Here is a 25,619-nt window from a genome sequence, read left to right as displayed (position 1 = left end):
TTGAAGAGCATGTTCGTCATGCAAGTAAAATAATATTCAAAATTAAATAATTTGGGTATCCAAACACATAGTATTGTAGACAATGGTATGAACTTAAGAAATAGGTAATGGTTCCCTACAGAAACAGGTCTCGACTCCACCAGCAAGTAATACTACAGCAGGCCGGCTACATTTTGAAGCATTGGTTGTTTCGATTTCGTTGTTTGTCTGAGAGAGAAAAGGATTGCCCGACCCAGCAAACCACCAGGTTAATGCAGTGCGGGATTTTGTAGGCATCAACTGCTCTAAGCTGTAGAACTCTCGACGCTTTTCCGTAGCAAGCAACTGGATTTGCGTTCAGAAGGAGATGAAACACCATAGCATGTTCGAGTAATTTACCTGCACAACGTTGTCTGATTGTCACCCTACAGAGACAGACCTTCCAGACTTTTTAAGCCGAGATACTCGTTTTCGGTGACTTCTGCCCTGTTTATGCTGCTCCCACTCATGTGCCCCTCGGAGTACCCTATTTCCACACGCCTAGCAGAAAATAGAAACCTCAGATACGCACAAGAAAACCGGGGTAAAGGATGGTTGGGGAGGGAAGGCGCAGGGAAGGTTACAAGCTTTGCTGACTACCATTACTAACCTCACATGCATACTGGGTCCAGAGGTCCCTTGGAATCAAATTCATTTCTTCAGAACCATTTCTGGGCTCGTCTGAGCAAGCATTGTCATGAAGAAAAGATCTGATTATTCTGCCAGAGGGTTCAACAACTTGAGTTGCCCATAAATCATCAGAAACACCTGCTGAGCATATGCAATCCAATTCATACTTACGAGGTAAAGTGGCTTTCAGAAAGGCAGAAAAGCAACTTTTGAAACATCAGAAGACGTACAAGATATCGATTCTGTTGCATCAACAAAGTGTATGTTCCACCCAAACAGCATCTGCAGTCGTCCAAGCCTTCTCTTCTGTGGATAACAAGGACAGCATAGTAAGATCTTTAAATTTATATTAGGAAAAATATCCTGGTTATTTTGAGGGATACTTTAAAAAATTTAAAAAAAAAACCAATTATCACCAAAGGAGCAACTTTGAACTGATTTGGCATCAACTCTTAGCATAAAGAACTAGTGTAATTACTTTTCCCCCTATCCTTTTTCACTTTTAATATGCATGGATTTGTTTTCTTCCCGGTGAAAAGTTCAGCTTACAGGTGAAAGCTGCAATAAATTACCTGACAGCAGATTCTATAGAAAATTATTGATGGACCAATAGTTTTACTTTATTAACTAAAACAAGTTTCTAAACTTGCTGCACTACCGATAACGGGACACAACTGGACACATATGTTGAAGATGGCGACCCATTAGAATTTATGATCCAAGATAGAGGTGCAACATGCTTGGTGTGGAAAGGATCATATAAACAGGAAAATTGCCAATCCTGGGGAATCTCCATAAGCATTACTGTGGCATTAACTCGTTTACTTGCTCTATAGAAAGGCAAATACACACATAAATCGGCTTACTTGGCGGCGAACAAGTCTTCTTGTGTTCAATTTTACTCTTTCTATGGCTTCTGTTAGTAGGTCTTGCAGTTGTTGGTTCTTGTTGGTACCATCTAGGATTTGCTGCATATCTGCTTTCATTGACTTATCAGCTGAAATCAGGTAATGGGGATTGCCATGACGACTTTCACATTCAGAAACATAACACCTCAGAAAATCTGCAAACTCACGGACCCCAATTGCCTGCCGTAATCCTCGTGTACAATCCGCATGCAACTTATAAATATCAAAAACTTCATCAAGTAGACCAGAATTGACCATGCAGTCAACCCTTTTCCCAACATAGTCATCGAGTACAGGTAGAGATGCATCTACACAAATGAAACAGCAATCATATTTGCAATTATCAACACGACCCCAGTTCTGCCCTGCCACCAGCAGAGTAGGAAAGTTATTCAAAACCACGAGGAGACCTCAATGTATATCATTGCAACTCATCAGATGGCTCTTTCCTGATAGCACTTCTTTTCACACTGTTCTGAAGAAACAACATGCTAACCGTGGAAGGCAACAGCATACAATTAAGCAAAATATCTTACATCAAAAAAAGGGAACATCTACATGAATACCAAAAAAGTTCAACAAAAGGGTCATCATCTATTACAGTAAGATGCCAAAAATGAAAGAACTCAGTATCCATACTATGTAGATCCTCTCTATACAGAGACAACTATAACGATGCAGATATTTCATGCAAAGAAACAAACCTCCATGGCCTTTTCATGTAGAAGTTTGCTTGGAAGAACACCAAACCGTGCATATAAACTTAGGTATTGAGTTATCTGCATTAATGTGAAACAGAATGAAGAGAATCAGGAAATACAAATCCCCCGAACCTTCAGCAAACCAAATTTATCACAATTTTCTCTCTTTTTCCATCCTTTCTTTTACAAAGTGAAATAAGCATTTGAAACACTGAGTTCCCTGCTTATACTTCAAAATCAGTGAAGAAAACAGTGACACATGAGTAGGCAATATACTAACCTTTCTCTGATCATTAGGATGAATTCTATTTGATGCTACAGGGTCAAGTTCTCTAAGTTTCTCATATGTGTAGGCAAAATTCTCTGCTTCATCTGCTTCTTTATCACCTATAAAAAGCAATAATACATATACATAGATTCTACCATTCAGATATTTATCTGGGCCATCTTATACCTTGATAGTATACTATAAATAAAGGATCTACCTGGATTTCCAAATGAAGTGTTTTCTTCCATGTCCTCCCTGGATTCATCTAAAAGGAAAGGACTCACAAGAGCCTAGACATGAGACAAGCGTGGAGAAAACAGGAGTATCAATTGTCTACAAAAAATTAAGACAACAAAAGAATGTTGGAAAACAAATTTAACGCGTGAAAGAACATTTTTAGGATGAAGAATAGCATATATCTCAACTGGACTTCACGTACAATGTAAAATCTTTAAGGAAAAAAAAAAAGCTATTTGGAAGCCTGTCAAGTCAAAACCATCTGGATGCCAGCAGCAGTTTCAATATGGAATAGCAGAAAAAAAAAAAGGTAAATTTACCTGAATATAGTAATTAGTTCCTCCAACTATGACTGGCAATCGCTTACGGGACCATATCTCACTGATTATCTAGCAAATCAATCACAAACCAAGTTATACAATGTGATAGCCAAAAAGAAACAGAAAACTGGATGCAATAAAGAAACAATTCCACACTAATATAGCTTTTTGAGACCATTAGCTCCTCAGACAAAGAAGACAAAGTAAAACTATTGAATGATGTACAAAAAGAGAAAGAAAGTGGTAACTTCCTGTTCCTTCTGGTGCACTTTCTTTGTCAGATATGCTTAGGACACAAAGCTTTTGTACATAAAAGATACCATCCCTCAAATTCAGAAAATCACCAAAATGAGATGGTAAAATCTCATGCAGCTGTTTAAGTGTGAAACCTCAAAAAAGCACATGGATCAGCAAAAACATTTTTAAGTGTTTCAGCCTTATTTTGGAAATTCCAAAGTCAGCCAGCAAGCAAAACTAGTTGTAGTGAACCAACAACTCAAAAACTTGATGCATCGTACCAGTTTGCAGCGAACTTCAATATAGTTCCACAAATAAACCAAGCTGCTTGCAAGCAGCTAAGGCTCGATGATGTCAAAAGCTTGACTCCTCTTAGTTGTGGCCAAGTCTGAGCTAGGTCCAGCTATTTGAGTGCATATTGTAACGAAGCTCAAGCTGGATGCTCGGCAAGCAAAGTTGTCAAAGCTACTCTGTTCATTTATTTTATAAATTTTCAGATATTTATTGTACTGGTATACTTGGTAAATTAAGCTCGGTTAACTAATTTACCGGCTCCAACTCAAGTTCCAGTACACTTAAGCACCGATAATTAATTCACTAGTTTGAACTCCAATTTGACCAAGCTCAAGTGCTCATCAATCTTATGCGAGCAGAGCTCAACCTCATCCTTTAACTGGTCTGAGACAAACTCAAGCTCGGCCTAGTGAGCTTGATAGTGCTCAAACTACTTCAGTTTTAGCTGAGCTTGACTCGACAAGCCAGATTCTCAACTTAACTACATTGCACCTCCAACTCAAACTTAAGTACTTGAAACCAATTTAATCTACATACAGACTTTACAAATACAGAACATCAATTACAACCGTCCTTCATAAATCACAATTCGTGATAATCCCACCTTAGTTGCTGTAAATGATATAAAAAATCCAATGAAAGTACCAATCTCTTTAACAAAAATTGAGACATTTCTGAATATATCTTACAGGAATAGCAGCATCCCGAAAATATTTAGCTGTAAATTCAGCAGTCGGGCTGATTGTCCCCAACAAATGATGCGGCACTCCTGCCCAAACATCCATATTAACAAATACACATCAGGCACTACTTCAGCCAACACATTAGCATTCAAATATATTAACTATTCAACTATAAAAAAAGAAAACTGAACAAACCCTTTTGATCTTGGACTGGCACCTTATTGGTAAGAACATCTAATCCCTTGTAAACCTATAAATACACAGCCAAAAAAAAAATAATTTTTTGTTTTAAAGCAGACAAATAAATCTGTAAACCTTCAAAAAGAAAAAACCCAGAAATAAAAATTGCAGCTTTTTTAGTTTTGCATTTACCTGCATGGAGTCGGCGTTGATGATTTCGATGGGGAAGTGGGAGGCGAGGTCGATAGCAAGTTTGGATTTGCCAGACCCGGTTGCTCCCATGATTACCAGTACCTTGGGCTTGGAATTTGAACCCAAATTTAAATGTGGGTTCGGGTTCAAATTTGTTGGGGGTTCGGTTTTCGGAGGTTCTGGTTCTCCGCCACTAGCCATTGCTCCTCTGCCGCCGTACAAGATTTTGGAGGTAAAAAAAAGTGAGGGCGGAACCGAAACATTTTTTTTTTTTTGAGGGAGGCGAAACCGGAACTTCACGGGGTCGAAATGCAATAAAAGAGAGAAAAGGTTTTGTATTTTCTTAGTATATGCCCTTTGTTAGGTACTTCTTTTAAGTTTTTACCATATAGGTTTTAATATTTGTTTAAATTATATAATCTCCTCTTTGAGTTTTTTCATTTGAAAGAAAAACAACTCATATAATATTGTTTAAACTCAATATGACAAATTTTTGAAGCTTTATTTTGAATGAATTCTTGAACCCTTTAATTATACAAGTTTCTATTGTTTCCTTTTCGTAAAGTCTCAAATAATTGAGGTACTCTTTTTTTAAGAAAAAATGGATTTGATATGAATTGCTATGTCATGGAGCAGAAGATTAGCTAAGAACAAGCTGAAAGCGTGAACCTAAGTATCGCGCCTTTATGAAGTAGCTGTAAACAACTGAAGACGTGAAATCTGATATCACGTTTTAGTAAGAAAGAAGACGTGAAAGGCAAAGGAGCAGGGAATCAAAAGCGCGGAATCAGGAACACGCCCTTTCTGGTAATCAGCTCAATCAACGTGAGCTCAACAAGCAAGTGGTTCTGTAACAGATTCCGTTAACCACTCACATGGCCAAGTGGATTAGAAACGCCAAAGAAGTTAGTTGTTAGCTAGTGATATATATATAGATAGAATCAGAAGCAGAAAGGCAGCATTGAGTTAGTCATTACTGGGATCATTCCCTAGCATTCTTTCTGTCTGTTATTTCCGTCATTCTTATCATTTCCTCTTCTTTACCACCAATTCTGTAATCTCAGATTCAGAACATATCAATACTATTCGATTGGATACTTATCAGAACTTTATTGATTTTCCTGTTATCAATCTTAAGTCCAGTACCTTTATTCAATCAATTTCATTGGAAACAACTCTATTGCCTAGTTACTGTTCGATACCATCACAGTGGTATCAGAGCAGAGCTACGAGCCAACGGGATGACTAAAACTCAGGAGGAAATGCTGAGGAGGGAGCTCACTGAGTTGGGGAGTGTGGTGAGGACTTTCGCCAACAAAAATGATGGGATAGAACAGTCTGTGAGGGCAATGGAGTATAGGCAGGAGAGCACAGATAAAGCCATAAAAAGTTTAGATCAAAAATATGAGGGAATGATGAACATGATGGCACAGATTATGTCCAAATTGAATGATAAGGGAAAGGGAGCAGGAGAAGGTAGCTCCGGACATGGCCAGATAGCAGAGGGAGTTAAGGAGAAAAATGAGAGAAATGAGGGAAGGGGGGGAGCCAAACTGCCCAGGATGGATTTTCCTTTGTTTGATGGAACCAATCCCAGGGAATGGGTTAGGAGAGCTAACAAGTATTTTCAGATACATGGAGTTGAGGAGGAAATGAAGACTGATATTGCTCAACTCTACCTCAAGGACAGAGCAGACATCTGGTTCCATGGAATGTACTCTGAAAGAGGAGCAGTTCCATGGAGAGAGCTGGCCTTGGCAATTTGTGAAAGATTTGGAGAGGGAGACCCACAGGAGGCCATCGAGGAGTTCAACAAACTGGTACAAGCTGGTAGTGTAGCAGACTATCTGGAGAAATTTGAAACACTAAAATCACTGGTAATGACCTCACTCCCTGGACAGCCTGATTCCTATTACAAATCTTGTTTCCTTAGTGGCCTGAAGGATGAAATTGTCAGTATGGTTAGGATGACCAAACCTCTTACATTAGCAGATGCTATTGAGACTGCTAAGTTGCAGGAAAAGAATCTAGAAGCCATTAGGAAAACACAGGGTAGGGGTATACAGAAACCTTCAACACCACCACCATTACATACCACTTTCCCACCAAGCAAACTGAAATGGCCTAATCACCAGAAACCAGACCACCATGCCAACAAGAACACCAAGCTAGGGGGACCATCAACCACCCACTATAAGGGAATCACTCCCTCTGAATTTAGCTACAGAAGGGAAAAAGGGTTGTGTTTCAAGTGTGCTGAACCCTACACTCTAGGACATACTTGCAAACAAGCTCATATTCACTACATAGTAGTGGATGAGCCTACTGAATCTGATACACCATTGGAGGAACAAGGGGAGGATGCTGAAGAGTATAGTGACTGTCCTGAGGGAGGCATCAGCAAAGAGAGCATAGAAGTCTCCATTCATGCCTTAGCAGGGGGAAATAAGCACAAAACTATCAAAATGAGAGGAAGGCTTGCAGGAAGGGAGCTGCTAATACTCATTGATAGTGGCAGTACTCACTGCTTCATGGATGAAAAATTGGCACAGGATTTAAAGCTCCAGACCACTGGTACCACCTTGACAGTAAATGTGGCTAATGGAGAGAAGTTGGGATCCAGACAGCTCCAACAGGAGATAGTTTGGGAAATGCAAGGGCATAAATTCCATCACCAATTCAACACACTCAAACTAGGCAGCTGTGACTTGATACTTGGGGTTGACTGGTTGGCCAAACACAGTCCCATCGAATTTGATTTTCAGCAACTAACTATGAAATTCTTGAAGGGAAGGGAATCAGTGATGCTAAAAGGGGAAGTGGAGAAACTGAAGCTGAAAGCTATCAAGGGAAGCAAACTTGCCAAATGGAGAAGGAAGCAGACTTATGGCATCACTGCTCAAATCTATCTGGTGGAAGAAGGTAGAGGGAACCAGGAGCAAATTCCAACAGCAATGGGAGAACTATTAAAGCAGTTCGAGACTGTATTTTCAGAACCACAGGACATGCCCCCAATCAGGAGCCATGATCATGCCATTCCACTAAAAGAAGGAGCAGCACCATTCCAAATTAGGCCATACAGATCTCCTTATGTACAGAAAGCTGAGATAGAGAGACTGGTCAAGGAGATGTTGCAGATGGGAATCATCCAGACTAGCAACAGCTCTTTTGCATCCCCAGTCCTATTGGTGAAGAAGAAGGATGGTAGCTGGAGATTTTGTGTTGACTACAGACAGCTCAACGAGCTGACAATCAAAGACAAATTTCCAATGCCACTAATAGATGAACTGATGGATGAATTACAGGGCTCCAAATTCTTCACCAAGATAGACTTAAGGTCTGGCTACCATCAAATAAGAGTCAAGGTGGAGGACAGGTACAAAACAGCATTTAGAACTCACCAAGGATTGTATGAGTTCAAGGTCATGCCATTTGGCTTGACCAATGCCCCTGCCACGTTTCAAAGTCTCATGAACCACATCTTCAGGGACCAGCTCAGACAGTATGTTCTAGTCTTCTTCGATGACATCCTAGTCTACAGCCCCACCTGGAGTAGCCATATGGAGCATGTTACCACAGTGCTGAACATCTTGAGGGAACATCAGCTCTATGCTAAAAGGAGCAAATGTTCATTTGCTCAAACAGAGGTGGAATACTTAGGCCACATTATCTCTGATCAAGGAGTAATGGCTGACCCCAAGAAGGTAGAAGACATGCTGGGATGGCCAAAACCAACTACAGTTAAGCAACTAAAAGGATTTTTGGGATTGACAGGATACTATAGGAAGTTTGTGAAGGGTTATGGGACCATAGCCAAGCCACTCACTATGCTGCTTAAAAAAGATGGGTTCCTATGGAATGCAGAAGCTGATGAAGCATTTCAAAGACTCAAACTAGCAATGAGCAACACCCCTGTGCTGGCATTGCCTGACTTCACCAAACCATTCATGATTGAGACTGATGCCTGCTATGGAGGGGTGGGAGCTGTACTGATGCAGGACAAGAGGCCCTTGGCGTATCTAAGCCAGAGCCTAGGACCTAGGAACCTGGGGCTCTCCATTTATGAAAAAGAGCTATTGGCTCTGGTGATGGCAGTGGTTAAATGGAGGCATTACCTGGAGGGACACCACTTCATAATAAGGACTGACCACCAAAGCCTCAAGTATCTACTCGATCAGAGGGTCACTACTACCCTTTAATAGAAATGGCTCACAAAGTTACTAGGATTAAGTTATGAGATACAATATAAAAAGGGGAGGGAAAATGTGGTTGCTGATGCCTTGTCTAGGAGAGCGAGCAGTGAAGAGGGGGACTGCACTGCATTAGTTTGTGTCATTCCAGAACGGATACAGGAGGTGATGGACAGCTATAAAGGGGATGCACAAACCCAGGATCTCATCAGGCAACTACTTCTTGCTCCTAACAGCCAACCAGATTTTACTTATCAAGATGGTGTGGTTAGATATAAGGGAAGGATTCTGGTGGGCTCAGAAGGGAATATAAGGAGGAAGATCATTACTGCAATACATGATTCACAGCTTGGAGGTCATTCTGGAATCCAGGCTAGTTACTTAAGGGCCAAGCAATTATTCCATTGGACTGGTATGCACAGGGATATCAAGGATACAATTTTACAATGTGATACGTGTAGGAAATGTAAGGATGAGCACACTGCTTATCCGGGCCTTTTGCAACCTCTCCCTATACCACAATATTCATGGAGTCATGTCACAATGGATTTTATTGAAGGACTGCCAATATCTGAGAGAAAGGACACTATCATGGTAGTGGTGGATAGATTCACTAAATCAGCACATTTCATCAGTCTCTCACACCCTTTTGATGCACCAACAGTAGCTAGACTCTTCCTAGATCACATCTGTAAGTTACATGGGGTTCCTTTAAGCATGCTGTCTGACAGGGACAAAGTGTTCACCAGTCACTTCTGGACTGAGTTATTCACCTTGATGGGTACAGAACTGAAGTTAAGTACTGTCTACCACCCCCAAACAGATGGCCAATCTGAAAGGGTGAATCAGGTGCTGGAAATGTACTTAAGGTGTATGACACACTTGGAGCCAAAGAGATGGAGTGCATGGCTCTCCCTTGCTGAGTGGTGGTATAACACTGCCTATCACATAGCTATCCAGATGAGTCCATTCGAGGCTCTATATGGAATGGCCCCCCCACAGTTGGCATTAGGACCCTACTCTCACTCTAGAGTAGCCACAGTAGAGGATCATTTGAAGGAACGACAGAGGATGGATGAGACTCTCAAAAGAAACCTGCAGGAAGCTCAGGATAGAATGAAGTTTTATGCTGATCAAAACAGAAGCGAAAGGTCATTCATTGTGGGAGACTGGGTCTACTTGAGGTTGCAGCCATATCGACAAATGTCAGTGGACCTAAGGAACAACACCAAGCTGTCTGCTAAATACTTTGGTCCCTACCAGGTGATCCAGAAGATAGGAGAAGTAGCTTATAAACTTAAGATGCCTGAAGGGTCCAAAATCCACCCTGTGTTCCATGTGTCGTTACTGAAAAAAAAGATTGGGGAGAAGGCAACTCCTGTCCTCCAGCTTCCAAACCAGGATGAGAAGGGACATTTGAGGGTGGCTCCAACAGCCATTCTGGATCGCAGGAGCATCAAAAGGAGGAATGCGGCAGCAGTACAGTGGCTCATCCACTGGTGGGGAACCACTCCTGCTGAAGCTACCTGGGAGGATGCGGAGAAAATCAGGGAGGAGTTCCCTGAATTTCAATCTTGAGGACAAGATTAATGGAAGGAGGAGCAATTGTCATGGAGCAGAAGATTAGCTAAGAACAAGCTGAAAGCGTGAACCTAAGTATCGCGCCTTTATGAAGTAGCTGTAAACAACTGAAGACGTGAAATCTGATATCACGTTTTAGTAAGAAAGAAGACGTGAAAGGCAAAGGAGCAGGGAATCAAAAGCGCGGAATCAGGAACACGCCCTTTCTGGTAATCAGCTCAATCAACGTGAGCTCAACAAGCAAGTGGTTCTGTAACAGATTCCGTTAACCACTCACATGGCCAAGTGGATTAGAAACGCCAAAGAAGTTAGTTGTTAGCTAGTGATATATATATAGATAGAATCAGAAGCAGAAAGGCAGCATTGAGTTAGTCATTACTGGGATCATTCCCTAGCATTCTTTCTGTCTGTTATTTCCTTCATTCTTATCATTTCCTCTTCTTTACCACCAATTCTGTAATCTCAGATTCAGAACATATCAATACTATTCGATTGGATACTTATCAGAACTTTATTGATTTTCATGTTATCAATCTTAAGTCCAGTACCTTTATTCAATCAATTTCATTGGAAACAACTCTATTGCCTAGTTACTGTTTGATACCATCACATGCTACTAGTAATAGAATGGAACCTTTTGATTTTGAAAAACGAAATTGCACGATTCTTGGGTTGAGGGAAAAGATTTCTACTTTTTTCATACCTTAATTGCAACAAGCAAGAGAAAAAATATATTGAAGATGTAGAAGGGACAGATACTTAAATTGATGAAGAAAGATGAAATTTGTGCGGACAGAAGCCCAAAGATGAAGATTATGGTTTTAAATGGTAAGGATAGAGTAGGGGAAACTTACTTTAGTTTCTTTTTTTTTTCTTTTTTTTTGGACATGATGTAATTTGAACTTCTCCATCTTTAGCAACCTTTATTGGATTTTTAGGTCAAACCATAAAATTCTGGTTTATACTCATCTTAGCAGCATCCATATGTAACTTTGTATTAGCCTATTAGGGGTGCTCATATAATCTCTTTAGGCTAAAGTGAAATTTAACAAAAAAAAGTGGTAAAGTATCATAATTTTTATTGTCTTGCCTGTCAATAGTTTATATGCACAGGGGTTTTGGTGTGGATCAATCTATCCAATTTCCTAATTTCTGTTTGTTTGCATTATTGCATATCTGCACATGGGTTCTGCTGCCAATTACTCTTTTTGATTTCCTAATTTCTGGTTGGTTTACCAGTTGTGGAAACCATTCAGTTCTAGATATCACAGGTGCTCTTTTATCAACCTGGAGCTAGCCTAGCCAAGAAACTTACCAGCAGAAATTCAAATTTCCAGGTATATATATGTTCCACCCCTGTTAATTTATGTCCATTTTCAGAATATCTTGCTGAAAAATACAATTATTCTTCTTCGATTCGTTTCGTAGACATTCATTATCTTCCTTCAACCTTAGAACTCCCTCCTAGAGTATCACTCCACCAAAATCCTTCCACCACATCTCTTGCCTGTCCTCAAAATTGCCTTTGATGAAGGAAAAGACTATTTTCTTGACCTTGTAATTTATGATTTTCTACAACCTTGGGCAGCAGCTGTGGCTCGAGAAGAGAGCATCCCATCTGTACTTTTCCTAGTTAGTGCTGCATCAACTTGTGCCTTCTTCGAACACTGCTGATTGTCCCACTTTGGATTACCCGTTTCAGGAGCTGAATTTGCCACAAAAAAAAAACGCATCAGGAGCTCGTGCAAGTCATGTATAATGTGTCAAATGGTCTCACAAACAAGGAAAGATACTTCCAATGCATTGAGAAATCTTCAAATTTTGTACTGGTTAAGACATTAAGTGAGATCGAACAGAAACATATCGATTATTACTCTCTGAAGATCAAAAAAGAGGTGATCCCTGTGGGTCCTCTTGTTCAAGAACCTGAAAATAGATCAAGTGATATGGTGTTCTTGGAGTGGCTGAGCAAAAGGGGTCCTTCTTCTGTTATTTTTTTCTCATTCGGGACCGAATATTTTCTCTCCAAAGAAGAAATTGAAGTGATTGCTTATGGTTTAGAATTGAGCATGGTGAGCTTCATATGGGTGGTTAGATTTCATGGAAGAAAAAATGTCACTAGTTTGCCAGAAGGATTTCAGAAGAGGGTAGCAGAAAGAGGTATGGTTGTGGAAGGTTGGGCGCCACAAGTGAAAATACTGGGCCATCCAAACATTGGAGGATTCGCGAGTCATTGTGGTTGGAGTTCAACACTTATAGCATTCGATGTTCCAATTATTGCAATGCCTATGCAGCTTGATCAGCCCCTGAATTCAAGATTGGTTGCGGAGCTTGGTGTAGGAATTGAAGTACGAAGGGAAAATGGAAAATTCAGAGAAGAGATTGCATCGGTGATCAAACAAGTTGTCGTGCAAGAAGAAGGGAAAAAAGTCAGAAAAAAAGGTTAATCTCTTTTAAGTAGCAAGTTAAAGGAGAAGGTACTTACCCAAAAAAAGGACAAAGAAGAAGAAGATGGTGAAGAAGCTTCTGCAGCTTGTTAAGGAGCGATCATCAATTTTTGCATTATTCAGTGTAAGACAAGGGATTTGTATGTGTCATTTTACAATAAACTTCATTGCTTTTAATGTCTTAGCAATCTCTGCTCTCATTCCAACCATAACTCTTCAAACCTTCGGAAAACCCCCAAAAAGAGAGACACAATTGCAAACATTATGGCCTGTCAAAAGCAGCATCACACGCGCATAAATTTCACCATTCAGACATATATTTGGGCCATCTGTTAATCGAAATGTAGATATTAAAAGAAAAAGCTTTACCAGGATTACCAAATGAAGAGTTTCCTTCCATGCCCTCGAGATTCATCACAAGGAATGGACATACAAGAGCCCAGACATGAGAGAATGGTGGAGGAAACAGGAGTATCAAAGTCTACACAGTATTATGTTAAAAAAAAAACGAATATAACGCTGTGAAATATCAATTTTAGGAGGAAAGAGTTGCATATATATATATCTCCTTGACATGTAATATCTTATACCATGCCAGCAAAAACAAGATAACCGGAAGGCTGTCAGAGTCCAACTGTCTAGACGCTGGATTGAAGAGCAGTTTCAATTTGACATAAAAGTTAATAAAGATTTACCTGAAATAAAGTTTCAATTTGACCATATCACCCTGATTATCTAGAAAATCAATCATGAATGAAGTTATAGAATGTGATGGCCAAAAAGAACGGATGCATAATGAAACAATTTCACACTAATACAGCTTCTTGAGAATAGTAGCTTCTCAGACAAATAAGACAAAGTGAAACTATTAACGATGTACAAAACAGCATTAGAAAGGGGGAAACTTTCTGTTCCTAGTTCCTACTGGTTCTCGTCCTTCGTCAATTATGATTAAGATGTTAAGGCTTTCTCTATAAAAGATTTTCATCCCTTGAGTTCACAAAATCAGTGAAATGAAATTGTATCATCTCATGCGCAGGTTTGGCTTCGAAACCTCAAAGGAGTACATGGGTCGGGAAAAACATAGTAAGAGTTTCTGGCTCATTTTGGAACTTCCAAAGCCAACTAGCAAGGCACTACCAGTTGTAACAAACCAACAACAAAAAAGATTGAAGCATCGTGCCGCTTTGCAGCAAACTTCAGCTTAGTTCCACCGAAAAACCAAGCTGCTCGCGAGCAGCTCAAGCTTGATACACTCAAAAACTTGACACCACTTGACCGTAACCAATCACTTGAGCGCATATTCCAACCAAACTCAAGTTGGATACTCGGCTAGCAAAGTTGTTGAAGCTAATTTCTTCATGTATATTATACATTTCCAAAAAACAATATTTTACTGGTATACTTACTAAATTAAGCTCGGTTAAAAAACAAAAATACTTTACCAGCTGCTCCAACTCAAGTTCCAGTGCACTTGAGCACCCAAGATTAAAAGCAATAATTGACTACTCCGAACTCTAGTTTGACCATGCTCAAGTGCTGATCAATCCTATTCGAGCATAGCAGAACCTCATCCGTTTATTGGTTGAGACACACTCAAGCTCGACCTAACCACATTGCCCCTTCAATTCAAAATGAACTACTTGAAACCAATTTAATTCACATGCAGACATTATAAAAACACAACATCAATTACAACCGTCATTTATAATCCGCAATTCACAATGATGAATGATCCCACCAAAAATGCTGCAAGTAACATTCACATTGCAATAGAAGTACTAATCTCACAACAAAAATTGATAACTTTTCTAAAAATATCTTACAGGAATAATAGCAGCATCCCGAAAATGTTTAGCTGTAAATTCAACGTTCGGGCTGATTGCCCCCAACAAACAATGTGGCAATCCTAGCCAAACATCCATATCAACAAATACAAAACAGGGAACACTAAAACTAACACATTAGCAATCAAATATAGTAACTATTTAACTATTAAAATGAAAACTAAACAGACCCTGGGCACGTTATTAGTAAGAACATCTAATCCCTAGTATACCTGTTAAAACACGGCCAAAGAACAAATTTCCCAAAAAAGAAAAAGAGACGAGTTAATTTATAAAGCTTTACACGAAACCCAGAAATAAAAATTTAAGCTTTCAGTTTTGTGCTTACCTGCATGGAGTCGGCGTTGATGATTTAGCATGTTTGGAATTGCCAGACCCGGTTGCTCCCCATGATTACCAGTATTGTTTGGACTTTAGACCCGAACTTGAATCCGGGTTCGGGTTCAGTTATATGGGTTGAGCGGGTGCTGGAGATTCTGGTTCTCTGCCACCTGCCCTTGCTTCTGCGCAGCCGGCGCAGAACATTTTGGAGGTAAGCAGTAATGGCGAAAGCGAAATTTCAAGGGGTCGAAAGTCATAAAAGAAAAAAATTAAGGGTTTGTATTTCTAATATTGGCCTTTTTATTTTTATGATATTGGTTTCAATCTTTACTAAAATTGTACTAATGTCCTCTTTAAGTTTCTCATTTCAAGAAAAAGAAAAGATATCCTTTACTAATTTTATTGCTTATGAAATTGTAGTTGAAATTTGAATGTAAAGGTTTGTAAACTGAAGGCGACTATTTTTTTGAGCTTTATTTTGTACGCTTTCTCGAATCATTTTAAAGATTTTCAAGTTTGTAACAGAGTTATTTTACTTAACATTTTTTACATTATTCAAGTACTTTTTATAAACTCGGATTGTGTTTAATGAATTGCTATTAGTTATAGATTGGAACCTTTTGATTTTCAAAAAAGATACTCGAAGTTCTTTAGTTGAGAAAAAAAAAAGATTTCTACTTTTCTATTCGTACATTAATTGCAACAAGCAAGAGAGACATTGGAAAATTGGTAGAAGGGATAATATTAATTTGATGACCGAAAATGATAATTGCCGAGGAGAGAGCGGAAAAAAATAATGAATTTCTGGCCCTCCTTTTTTTGGACATGGTGTAATTTTAATTCTGAACTTCAATCTTTTGCAACATTTATTGGCCTTTTAGGCGAAACCTTAATAAGGTTTTTTGTCGATTGATTATTTTAGTTGATTACAGATTTTGATCATGATTAATCAATTTTTGAAATGTTTTCATTTGATATTGTATTTAGACTATAGATTTTTTAATACCAAAAAAAAGTTAAAATTTATAATTATCCAAAAAGCAGCTTTTACTTATTCTAATTAGTTTCTATAACAACTTACCAAAATTAAATTTTGCAAAATCTAAAACAACGAGAACAAGGGCATAGTAACCACTAAGCTTAGCTCAGTGGCCACCAGGGAGGGACTTAAATCCCTCTTTGGACTGTAGGTGAGGGTTCAAATCTCATCTACAGCAAAAAAAATCTAAAGGTAGTGCCATAGCACTCTCTTAGTCTAGTTGAGTCTGTATACCCACTAATCCCTAACACAAGCCTCTTCAGACTCCCAAAAAAGAAAAAAGGGCCATAGTCTTGTTCATAGTCTAATGAGTATCAGCCAATGCCCAATGGCCATGTTCTCTTATTCTATGAACTTCTATGGGTAAATTACAATTTACCAAAATGGAATGACGTGTCATAATTTGTATTGTCCAGGCTGGTCAACAGCGCATTGTTTCGGCTGCTGCTTCCGGTTGGTTCACTCCGCCGCCGAACCGAATTGTTAATGCTCATCTATTAATCAATCTGCAGTAGAAGGGGAAGACCATTCTAGAGATCATAGTGGCTATTTTGTGCTACCTTGAAAAGTCCAATCCGAAATTAACCACTTCTCTAAGAAATCATCCATCGCTGCTGAGGTTTGAGATCAAATTATGGACTCAAAAGAGGATGTTATACGGATTTTGATGTTGCCATGGTTGGCACATGGCCATGTATCGCCTTTCTTGGAGCTAGCCAAGAAACTTACCAGCAGAAATTCGAATTTCCAGGTATACATATGTTCCACCCCTGTTAATTTAAGTCCATTTAGAGAGAATCTTGCTGTAAAATATGAGCTGTCTTCTTCAATCCAATTCATAGATATTCTTCTTCCTTCAACCTCAGAACTACCTTCTGAATATCATTCCACCAAAAATCTTCCACCCCATCTGATGCCTGCCCTGAAAACTGCTTTTGATGTAGCAAAAGATTGTTTTCTTGATATCCTCAAGGAACTCAAACCTCACCTTTTAATCTATGATTTTCTGCAACCTTGGGCACCAGCTGCTGCTCAAGAAGAGAACAACATCCCATCTGTACATTTTATGAGTTGTTCTGCATCCATTGGTGCCTTCTTGTTTCACTGCACTGAATATCCTGATTTGGATTATCCAATTCCAGAGCTGAATTTCCCAAAAATTACGCGTCAGGAACTAGTGCAGTTCATGTATAATGTGTCAAATGGTCTTACAAACAAGGAAAGATACTCCCAGTGCATTGAGAAATCTACAAATTTTTTCCTGGTTAAGACCTTAAGTGAGATTGAACAGAAACATATGGATTATTTCTCTGAGATGACCAAAAAAGAGGTGATCCCTGTGGGTCCTCTTGTTCAAGAACCTGAAAATAGATCAAGTGATATGGTGTTCTTGGAGTGGCTGAGCAAAAGGGGTCCTTCCTCTGTTGTTTTCGTCTCATTCGGGACTGAATATTTTCTCTCCAAAGAAGAAATTGAAGTGATTGCTTCTGGTTTAGAATTGAGCATGGTGAGCTTCATATGGGTGGTTAGATTTCATGGAAGAGAAAATGTTACCAGTTTGCTGGAAGTATTACCGGAAGGATTTCAGAAGAGGGTAGCAGAGAGAGGTATGGTTGTGGAAGGTTGGGCGCCACAAGTGAAAATACTGAGCCATCCAAGCATTGGAGGATTCGTGAGTCATTGTGGTTGGAGTTCAACACTTGAGAGTCTAGCATTTGGTGTTCCAATTATCGCAATGCCTATGCATCTTGATCAGCCCCTGACTTCAAGATTGGTTGCGGAGCTTGGTGTAGGAATAGAAGTACGAAGGGAAAATGGGAAATTCAGAGAGGAAGAGATTGCAAGAGTGATCAAACAAGTGGTCTTGCAAGAAGAAGGGAAAGAAGTTAGAAAGAAAGTTAGAGAATTGAGTAACAAAATAAAGGAGAAAGGTGATCAAGAGATTGATCATGTAGTGGAGAAGCTTCTGCAGCTTGTCAAGGAGTGATCATGAATTTTCGAATAGCTCAATGTACAATAATCGATTTGTGTACACCATTACCAGGTAAACAACCCCGCTTTTAATGTTGTAGGCTTGTAGCATATTCTCTGCAACTCTATGAAACTTCACAGAACACCTCAAAAGCGAAACACGATTTTCAATAGGAAAAATTGTCAATTTAGTCCCTCACATTTTTGAAAAGAAAAAAAAAAAATTTTAGTCCTCGCATTATTAACCAGCCAAAATAGTCCCTCAAATATAGAAATTTTACCTGTTTGGTCCTAGAGCTCATTTTTTTCTCAATTTTCCAGCCAAAAAACGAGTGCCTAACTTATGTGCCCATAATTGTCAAGGCAAAATGGAACACTCAGATTTTCATTTCAGTAGTTCCAAAAAAAATCCCAATTGTATCGAACTTTCCATTTTTGGAATGGAATATTTACGGAATCTCCATTCGTGATCCGCTGCCGAACTTATTGCAATTCCAAGAGCTCGGATCGAATCGGTATATCAATCACTTTCCACTCCTTCTTCCGTTTTTGAGGTTTCTTTCAGTTTCTTAGTAAGAATGGGGGACGAAGACCATATCAACAGGTCTTCCATCTTGCAAATAAGGCATATCTTGTCTAGTCAAAATTTTTGAAATAATACCCTTATTTCCGTGTCTTCCAGCTACTTTATCGCCTACTTTACGTGTAACCAACTTGTTGTTAAGAATATTGCATAAAAAATTAGTAGAAAAAGAGGTACAATGTAAGAATCTTCATTGGTACGTAAAAGTGATTGTCTATCACCACTGATACTAGGCCAAGAGCATACCGAGTAAAAACTTTCACAACCGTTTGGTCAAAATGAGATCCTAATTTGCACGAGCAATAGATCTTACGTGTAAAGAGTTTGTTGGATGAAAATTGAGGGAAATGGAAAATCATATGTGTGTTTTTTAAATTTTTGGTCAAGGAAAATGAATTTTATTTCCATTTTGTCCTTGAAATTATGGACACATGAGGTAGGCATGCATTTTTTGACAGAAAAACTCAGAAAAAAAAAAGAGCTTTGGGACCAAATACATAAAATTTATAACTGAGGGATTCTTTTGGCTGATTTTACATATGAAGGACTAAAAAAAATTTTCAAAAAAGTTAGGGACAAATTTGGCAATCTTCCCTTCTCAATATTTTCGTTGGTGGTAGTTTACTATACTATGTTGTTCTGCTCCGTCTCTTGCTGTTGCTCCAATTTTCCTCACCAAACCACAGAGAGTGTAAGTCCCAAAATGCTGGTTAACCTTTAATTCCAGTCAACACAAAAGATTTATCTTGATCATTGACCAACTATTGGTCAAGCCAAATTGTTGATAATTGGCCAACGGGCACGTCCCTGGTAGAATTAAAAATGCCTATCACTTCCACATCATATACATTTATTTTGCTACTAGCATTTAATTGTGAGAGTCAATTGAGACTGGTACAAATGAGACTTAGGATGATGAAGACTTAAAAAGTCAGCCTGCATTTTGAGAATTAAAGGTATATGAAGATTTATCCAATCCTTAATGCCAGTCAATTTCAATTCATGTTGGTGTCAATGAGAGCCAATCACAAACATTGTGGACTTCACAAACTCGAGCCAGTCAATTAATATACATATAAATTAAAGCCTAACATAAAAAAAAACTTATAAATACATTGAAAGGGCTAATTCCAATTCTTAATTCCAATATTTATTATCAAGAGAGAAAATTGAAGAGGTGTGACTAGCTTATGGGTTAGAGCTGAGTATGATGAATTTCTTGTGGGTGCTTAGGTTTCACAGAATGGAAACGCTTGTACCAGTTTGATGAAGTATTTATTACCTGAAGGATTTGTTGAAAAGGGTTGCAGAAAGAGCTATGTTGTGGAAGGTGTGGAAAAAAATAGCGAAAACAATTTTAACTAAAATTAATAAAAATAAAGCTTGAGTCGTACTTAATAGCACTGTCTTAAGAAACTATTTCAAGAGGTTGAAATATTTTTCTAAGATTAAACAAGCCTTCTTCTTGGTAAAATAAAAAAGGATCAGAATCAGCAAATGTTGTGTAAATCCAGCAGAGAGGAGAAAGGGAGAAGGAGGAGAGGAAGAGAACTGCCCGAAAGATTTATACAATAAGCTTTGAGTGCACTTTTTAAAGTGGGAGCAGCGGTATTTAGAGGTTTCAGAAAGTGTACGTTGGAGCAGCCTTAGAATTGTTCCATGCATGTTGTTCCTCTAATATTGAAATTATGTCAAATGTCCCTTGACTTAAAGGGCAAAACTGAAACAAATCTTACACCAAAGGTGAACCAAATTGAAAAGCTAAATATGTGAAGGACCAGAAAATAGTTAATTGACAATTGGAAGTCTTGTATGTAGTTAAAAGGATAAACAATCATCTTACATACATAGTAGTAACTGGAAGCTGGACATTCTGATTTAGAATGACAGAAGACATCTCACATTTACAGAGAAAGCAAAGCGGAGCCCATGTCATTGTTTTGCATTTCACAACAACACATGTAGGGGACTAGGAGAAATTCAATGTTAAAAAGAAAAAGTTAAGCAGCAGCCCAAAAGGAAAAGGAACAAAAAAAAAAAAAAAAGCACCACCCATTTTAGAGAACAAATGAAATACATAGATAAGACCACAATCTAAAAACCAAAAATCCAAGAGCAGAGTCACAAGTAGGCTGCAGAGAGGAATCTTGCTTGTAATATTAGCACAATTTTTAATGCAGGGAATTTATGCTCTTGCTCAGCTCCTCCAGTTTCTTCATCCTCAGCTTTTCACTTTCGCTAACCAACTGCCCAAGCAGATAATACAAGAAAGAATAAAGATAAAGCAAAAGCCATTGTACATCTTTAGCTCTATTCTGGTGATATAAAAATGTTTTGCAGACAAGAAGTATTAAACCTACCTCCATCAGTTTGCTAACCAGCTGAGTCTTTTCCCTACTCTTCTCATTGAAAGCATCAAGGCACTCTTTGTATTCTTTTTCCTGCAAAAACCACACTCTCATTAGGCAGAGAAAAAAATTACAATTTTCTACTTCATCCAGACCTTGATTTGTTTAAGCAAGGAATAGAAACAAGACAATTTCCCCTGTCAAAAACCATGTTTGCAGTTTACTTCCGTAAGATATATGGCATTAGCCCTTCTAGGATTTCAATTTCCCAGACAAAATTCCCCTTAATGCAACATAATTTTCTATAATAAAAAAGTGTCTCAATATCATAATTATAAAAGATGATAATTCTAGAAATTAACTGTAGTCTTTACCTTTCTCTGGCAAGTTTGTCCAAGTGGCTTCAACTCTCGATTAAGCAGATCAACCTTCTTTCGAATTAGCGCTACTTCCTTTCTCATTGGATCGGCAAGAGCTTCAAGCTCCTACTAGATTTTTAGCCATACATGTTCAAAAAGATTGATTTTGTCAATAAAGGAGAAATATATAAATGGAACCATTCTGCTATATGACTAAAAAGTGTTATATGGTTTCATATGCATCAATTTAAGAATCACTGTATACTTTCAATTTTCTTGATTTAACAACTCGTTATTGCTTTCCAAGAAGTGACATAAACAAAAGTTAAAAGGGCAAAAAGGAACAGATGTGTAAGGACGAAAATTTTGGCTTATTCACAAAGAACATCCTCACCAAAGTTCCCATTTGAATGAATCTTAGAATGGTATGGTTCTAACGCTTGTCATAGAATGCAGATTGAATTATCAAAGTTTCATAGCTGAAGAATGATGTGTTCTTCGGTAAACTATCCAAATATGCATAAGAAGAAAAAAAATCATAAGATCTGAAATTTATCTTCTGCATGAAAAATTGATTAATTTCTTTTGGCTAAGTTATCCAAAACTTACCTCGCGAATTTCAGCCAATTTCTTGGTTTCCTCTTCAACACGGCCCAACTGAGCCTGAACTCTCTCCCTGACCTCAGCTTTCTTCCGCTCAATCTCTTCTTCCTTTGCGCGAAATGCAGACAAGGCAGACTTTGTCATCTCCTCCTCTTTGTCATCATTCAGTGGACTTCCACTGTAATTCAGGACTCCTGAAGTCTTCAAGCGCATCATTTGAGACTGTTGTTGCTGCTGCTCCAACACTGGTATCTGTGTAGACATCAATATTGGCAATGCCAAAAGATCCTTGTTAATCACTCCTAGTTTCTAATCAAATCCTCCCTTTACCTTCTCTTTACTTTGCCTTTTTATGCTTTGAAATGATGTCTAGTTTTCCCTGTTTACAGATGCTAATAAACAAGGCTATCTGTCTCTAAAGTAAGCACCTATATTAAATAGTTCAATCAGAGGGAAATGACCATAGTGCCCAGGATAGATTACAACAAGAACGTTGAGACATTTTCTTTATGCTTCTAGTAAAAAGAAAGTTGCTGCTTTCAGAATTAGGGCCTGCCTAATCATTGATAAGCATCTTCCAAAACAGCCCTTTTCCTTGATAATTTCTCAGCCAAACATGAAACTTAGAGATCTTTCTGGTAAAACAACCGTTTTCCAAAGTAGGTATCTTGGCTAACTCATCTAACTACTGCAGTTCATCTACAGAAATTGGTAAATTTGAACCAAATGCACTTTATACTGCAATATCCAGAGTGACCTTCCTTATATTGACTATTCAGTGACCCTCGTTAGAATTTCTTATTCCATCTAAAAACTATTATATAATCATTATAGAAGCTTTTAATTAAACAATTAAGGGTCCTCCAAAAACGTAGGAATATTAGTACTACCATGTCTGATTTAATTAATGCATGCTGCAACAAGAAAGGATACTGAATGCAGTTTATAAATTGTTTGTATCCACTTAAATAATTTAGTGTTCAATGCTAGAAGACTTAATTGGAAATGCAATAATGTTTGGCAGCGATGTGCAATTTTTTAAAGAGTGTTGATGGTTAGGGCTCACCTACACTGAAATAGATGAAATTGAGAGCCTTAGAGGCCAAGAATGTGTAGGAGAGAAGTGAAAATTTGTAGCTCACTTTATCAGGCATCATTACCTTCCAACTTAGCTGGGGCTTGTACAAGAATCTCCAGCACCTTTCCCATTTTCTGCTTTCCTATCCCACTTCATTTTGTATCCCAGTTCAAAATTTTCCCTAAGAGATGCTTGCTTGTACCAAAATTTGTTTGTAAGTTGTAACTCCATATTGGTATTGGCTAGTTATTTTTGGCTTTAATGATAAAGTTTCCCTCCAATTTCCTCGCTGAGCTACTGTCTAAGAAAATCTGATCTTGTTCAAATTAAGTTTCTCGTCAGCAAGAAAAAATGATACAGTTTTTTTTCTTTTTCCTCATTTAAGCTTTTCTTTTGAGGTGGAGACAGGTTTGATCAGTTGTCTAACGTAGACTGAATGCCTATTTTATTCAACACAGCAAAAGTTAAAAGATTGTGTACTCCTTAATCAGATTATGCACCCCGTAGAGAACTTTTTGCATAATGGCCAATTGTATAAATTAACTTCTACTTTGCAATCTTAACGTCTATGGAGTGAATGATTAGTCTGTTTCTTCAGGCCCACCTCGACTTTTTACACAAATGTTTTCCTGCTTGGCTGCTTCAGAAAATTCCTTGATTGCATGCAATCCAAAATTTGATGGTGATGGAGCAGCAGAAAATCCTTTTATGACATTTTCCATTCAACCAACATTCCCGTGCACCTTTTGACTGCTCAAAAACTGTACCAAAATTTCATGTGATTTGCAACGTTTCTTAGGATGTGATGTTTGATTTAGCAACAATTTATACCGTCTATGCAGCAGATTTGGATTTACAGAATTTGCACATTCAATTTGTGGGACAATCTGATTATATTCTTTCAACCGTATTTTTTGTACACTCGATCGAATATGTGTATATTTACAGGGTGAGATGCACTTTTTTTTTTGTAACACTTTTTTCAACGGATGCATATACAATAATGTCCCAGATTACTTGGACCTGAGTTTCTTATTAACTTTCATACAACATTGTTGGCATAGTTTGATGCCTCTTTTTCTGCAGGCCCCATGTCATAATGAGAATTCCTTGTACAGGGTTCTCAGAGCCACTGGAACTGGAAGCGGTAAGCTAAGGCCAGTTCAGTCCAGCAAATTCCACTAGGGTTCTTGGTTGGGCTACGTTCAACTTGATCTGAGTGTTTTTTTTTTTTTAAAGGAAAAAGTTCGGGTGGGTTCGGTTCCGATTATCACCACGGATGAGGACATGCCCTCAGTACCATAGGTCGCTTACAGGGTCGTCCACCAACACAGTCCGGGTTTGCTTTTAGTTTAACTAGTCCATCTTGCATCATTTGTCGCTTTTCCTCTGTATCTTTTGTTTATTACTTGAATCCAATAAAAGCTGCTTTCTCTACCTAAGAGCAATTAAATCCCATCCCCCTCTATCTGTCATTATGTCACTGATTCCTTGCCAGCTTCTCTAATGTAGTAGCCTATAGCCTTTTGGTGTGCAACATATGAAAATTAAAATGTGATTGGAGTGTAAGTGCCTGTTTGATAACATAAAAAAGTGTTGAAACTGAATTCATTCAGATATTCAGATGTTGTGGGTGTTTGATAAATAAAAATTCATCTGCTGAACTTATTAAGTGGTGCTGAATTTGTATGTATTTTTTTTAGCACAAGAATCGTAGCTGAATGCTTAATTTGATAAGAATCAAGAGATTTACTTCAACTACTTTATCTTATCTACCAAATATATCCCTGTTTGTTAATTACATTCAAAATCCTTATCTAATTAAACAACCTAATATTCCTTATTCAAAATCCTTATCTAATTAAACAAAACAACCTGATATTCTCTATTCAAAATTTTTTTTAACAATAGTATTTTTTTTGCAGTAATTTTCATCCACAAACATTTATATTTTGATATATATTTTTTTTGTACAGATAAATATTATTTATGTGATGTAGCTTATCCACACACACGTGGCTTTATGACACTATATCGAAATATTAGATATTGGTTGTCTGATTTTCGAAATGCTTTTTGTCCAAGATCAAAAGAAGAACACTTTAACCAAGCACATGCAAGATTGAGAAATGTAATTGAACGTGCTTTTAGAGTATTAAAAACTCGTTTTCCCATTCTCAAAACGATGAAACCATACCCTTTTCCCACACAAAGAAACATTGTCATTGTATGCATTGCTCTTCACAATCATTGTCATTTTCATACCTAACAATTTTAAGTTAATTAAATCATAGGTTTTATTTCCTTTTTGGATTAAAAGATAGAAGGGCAAAATTGTACAATCTAGCTTATTAAGCATTAAATTATGAATATTTATCAAACAGTATAAATAGATTCAGCATTAAGATTCAGACATTCATATATCTCTTTTCAGTGCTTAAAATTCAGCATATTAATTATTTCAGTATTCAGAATTCAGAATTCAGAATTCAGAATTCAGAATTCAGATTCAGTGTTATCAAACGGAGCCTAAGTTTGGTTATCAAAGGTGTAGGGCCATTGAAAGTTTGAAACTAGATGGCTG

At 38.0% G+C, this 25,619-nt stretch overlaps 3 protein-coding genes and 1 long non-coding RNA gene across 7 annotated transcripts; 2 read left to right on the top strand and 2 right to left on the bottom strand.

The window, feature by feature from the left end:
- On the bottom strand, nt 1–5,005 carry LOC113706419 (tRNA dimethylallyltransferase 2). 3 transcript variants are annotated; one of them, XM_027228330.2, is made up of 11 exons: nt 4,669–5,003; nt 4,492–4,546; nt 4,303–4,382; nt 3,083–3,151; nt 2,743–2,815; nt 2,538–2,644; nt 2,261–2,335; nt 1,515–1,916; nt 879–954; nt 629–786; nt 1–519 (listed from the first exon to the last, which is right to left on the bottom strand). In XM_027228330.2, exons 1-11 carry the CDS (start codon nt 4,867–4,869, stop codon nt 400–402), a joined length of 1,416 nt encoding a protein of 471 aa, XP_027084131.1. In that variant the 5' UTR covers nt 4,870–5,003; the 3' UTR covers nt 1–399. The 3 variants fall into 3 exon arrangements, 2 of the variants coding, with proteins under 2 accessions (XP_027084131.1, XP_027084125.1); XM_027228324.2 differs by having other exon boundaries at nt 629–789; nt 4,669–5,001; XR_011817804.1 differs by having other exon boundaries at nt 448–519; nt 629–737; nt 820–954; nt 4,669–5,005.
- Nucleotides 5,006–10,815: 5,810 nt separating this feature from the next.
- Nucleotides 10,816–12,635, top strand: LOC113706402 (uncharacterized). Its single transcript, XR_011817803.1, has 3 exons — nt 10,816–11,267; nt 11,679–11,776; nt 12,142–12,635. It is a non-coding gene; the product is annotated as an uncharacterized lncRNA (long non-coding RNA).
- Nucleotides 12,636–16,501: 3,866 nt separating this feature from the next.
- On the top strand, nt 16,502–24,472 carry LOC113706376 (flavanone 7-O-glucoside 2''-O-beta-L-rhamnosyltransferase). Of its 2 annotated transcripts, XM_027228284.2 has the most exons (3): nt 16,502–18,137; nt 24,122–24,182; nt 24,275–24,472. In XM_027228284.2, exon 1 carries the CDS (start codon nt 16,728–16,730, stop codon nt 18,078–18,080), a length of 1,353 nt encoding a protein of 450 aa, XP_027084085.1. In that variant the 5' UTR covers nt 16,502–16,727; the 3' UTR covers nt 18,081–18,137; nt 24,122–24,182; nt 24,275–24,472. The 2 variants fall into 2 exon arrangements, with proteins under 2 accessions (XP_027084085.1, XP_027084078.1); XM_027228277.2 differs by having other exon boundaries at nt 24,122–24,472.
- Nucleotides 20,525–22,400, bottom strand: LOC113706395 (uncharacterized). The gene is made up of 4 exons (XM_027228301.2): nt 21,964–22,400; nt 21,370–21,480; nt 21,008–21,088; nt 20,525–20,893 (listed from the first exon to the last, which is right to left on the bottom strand). The coding sequence occupies exons 1-4, from the start codon at nt 22,219–22,221 to the stop codon at nt 20,819–20,821; spliced, it is 525 nt and encodes a 174-aa protein (XP_027084102.1). The 5' UTR covers nt 22,222–22,400; the 3' UTR covers nt 20,525–20,818.
- Nucleotides 24,473–25,619: the final 1,147 nt, after the last annotated feature.

The sequence above is a fragment of the Coffea arabica genome, chromosome 1e, assembly GCF_036785885.1.
Source record: "Coffea arabica cultivar ET-39 chromosome 1e, Coffea Arabica ET-39 HiFi, whole genome shotgun sequence".
Taxonomy (NCBI): domain Eukaryota; kingdom Viridiplantae; phylum Streptophyta; class Magnoliopsida; order Gentianales; family Rubiaceae; genus Coffea; species Coffea arabica.
The sequence above is the reverse complement of the archived record's forward strand: the minus strand, read 5'-3'. Positions and strand labels throughout refer to the sequence as shown.

What these genes read in the sequence shown, in the direction of transcription:
- LOC113706376 (XM_027228284.2), top strand. Translation starts at nt 16,728, where the DNA reads ATGGACTCAAAAGAGGATGTTATACGGATTTTGATGTTGCCATGGTTG.
- LOC113706419 (XM_027228324.2), bottom strand. Translation starts at nt 4,869, where the DNA reads ATGGCTAGTGGCGGAGAACCAGAACCTCCGAAAACCGAACCCCCAACA. An exon ending in ATCCTAATGATCAGAGAAAG is followed by an intron (nt 2,336 to 2,537) that starts GTTAGTATATTG and finishes ACATTAATGCAG; the next exon opens with ATAACTCAATACCTAAGTTT. An exon ending in GGACCCAGTATGCATGTGAG is followed by an intron (nt 520 to 628) that starts GTTAGTAATGGT and finishes ATTTTCTGCTAG; the next exon opens with GCGTGTGGAAATAGGGTACT.
- LOC113706395 (XM_027228301.2), bottom strand. Translation starts at nt 22,221, where the DNA reads ATGTCTACACAGATACCAGTGTTGGAGCAGCAGCAACAACAGTCTCAA. An exon ending in GACAAACTTGCCAGAGAAAG is followed by an intron (nt 21,089 to 21,369) that starts GTAAAGACTACA and finishes TGGTTTTTGCAG; the next exon opens with GAAAAAGAATACAAAGAGTG. An exon ending in TGGTTAGCAAACTGATGGAG is followed by an intron (nt 20,894 to 21,007) that starts GTAGGTTTAATA and finishes CTGCTTGGGCAG; the next exon opens with TTGGTTAGCGAAAGTGAAAA.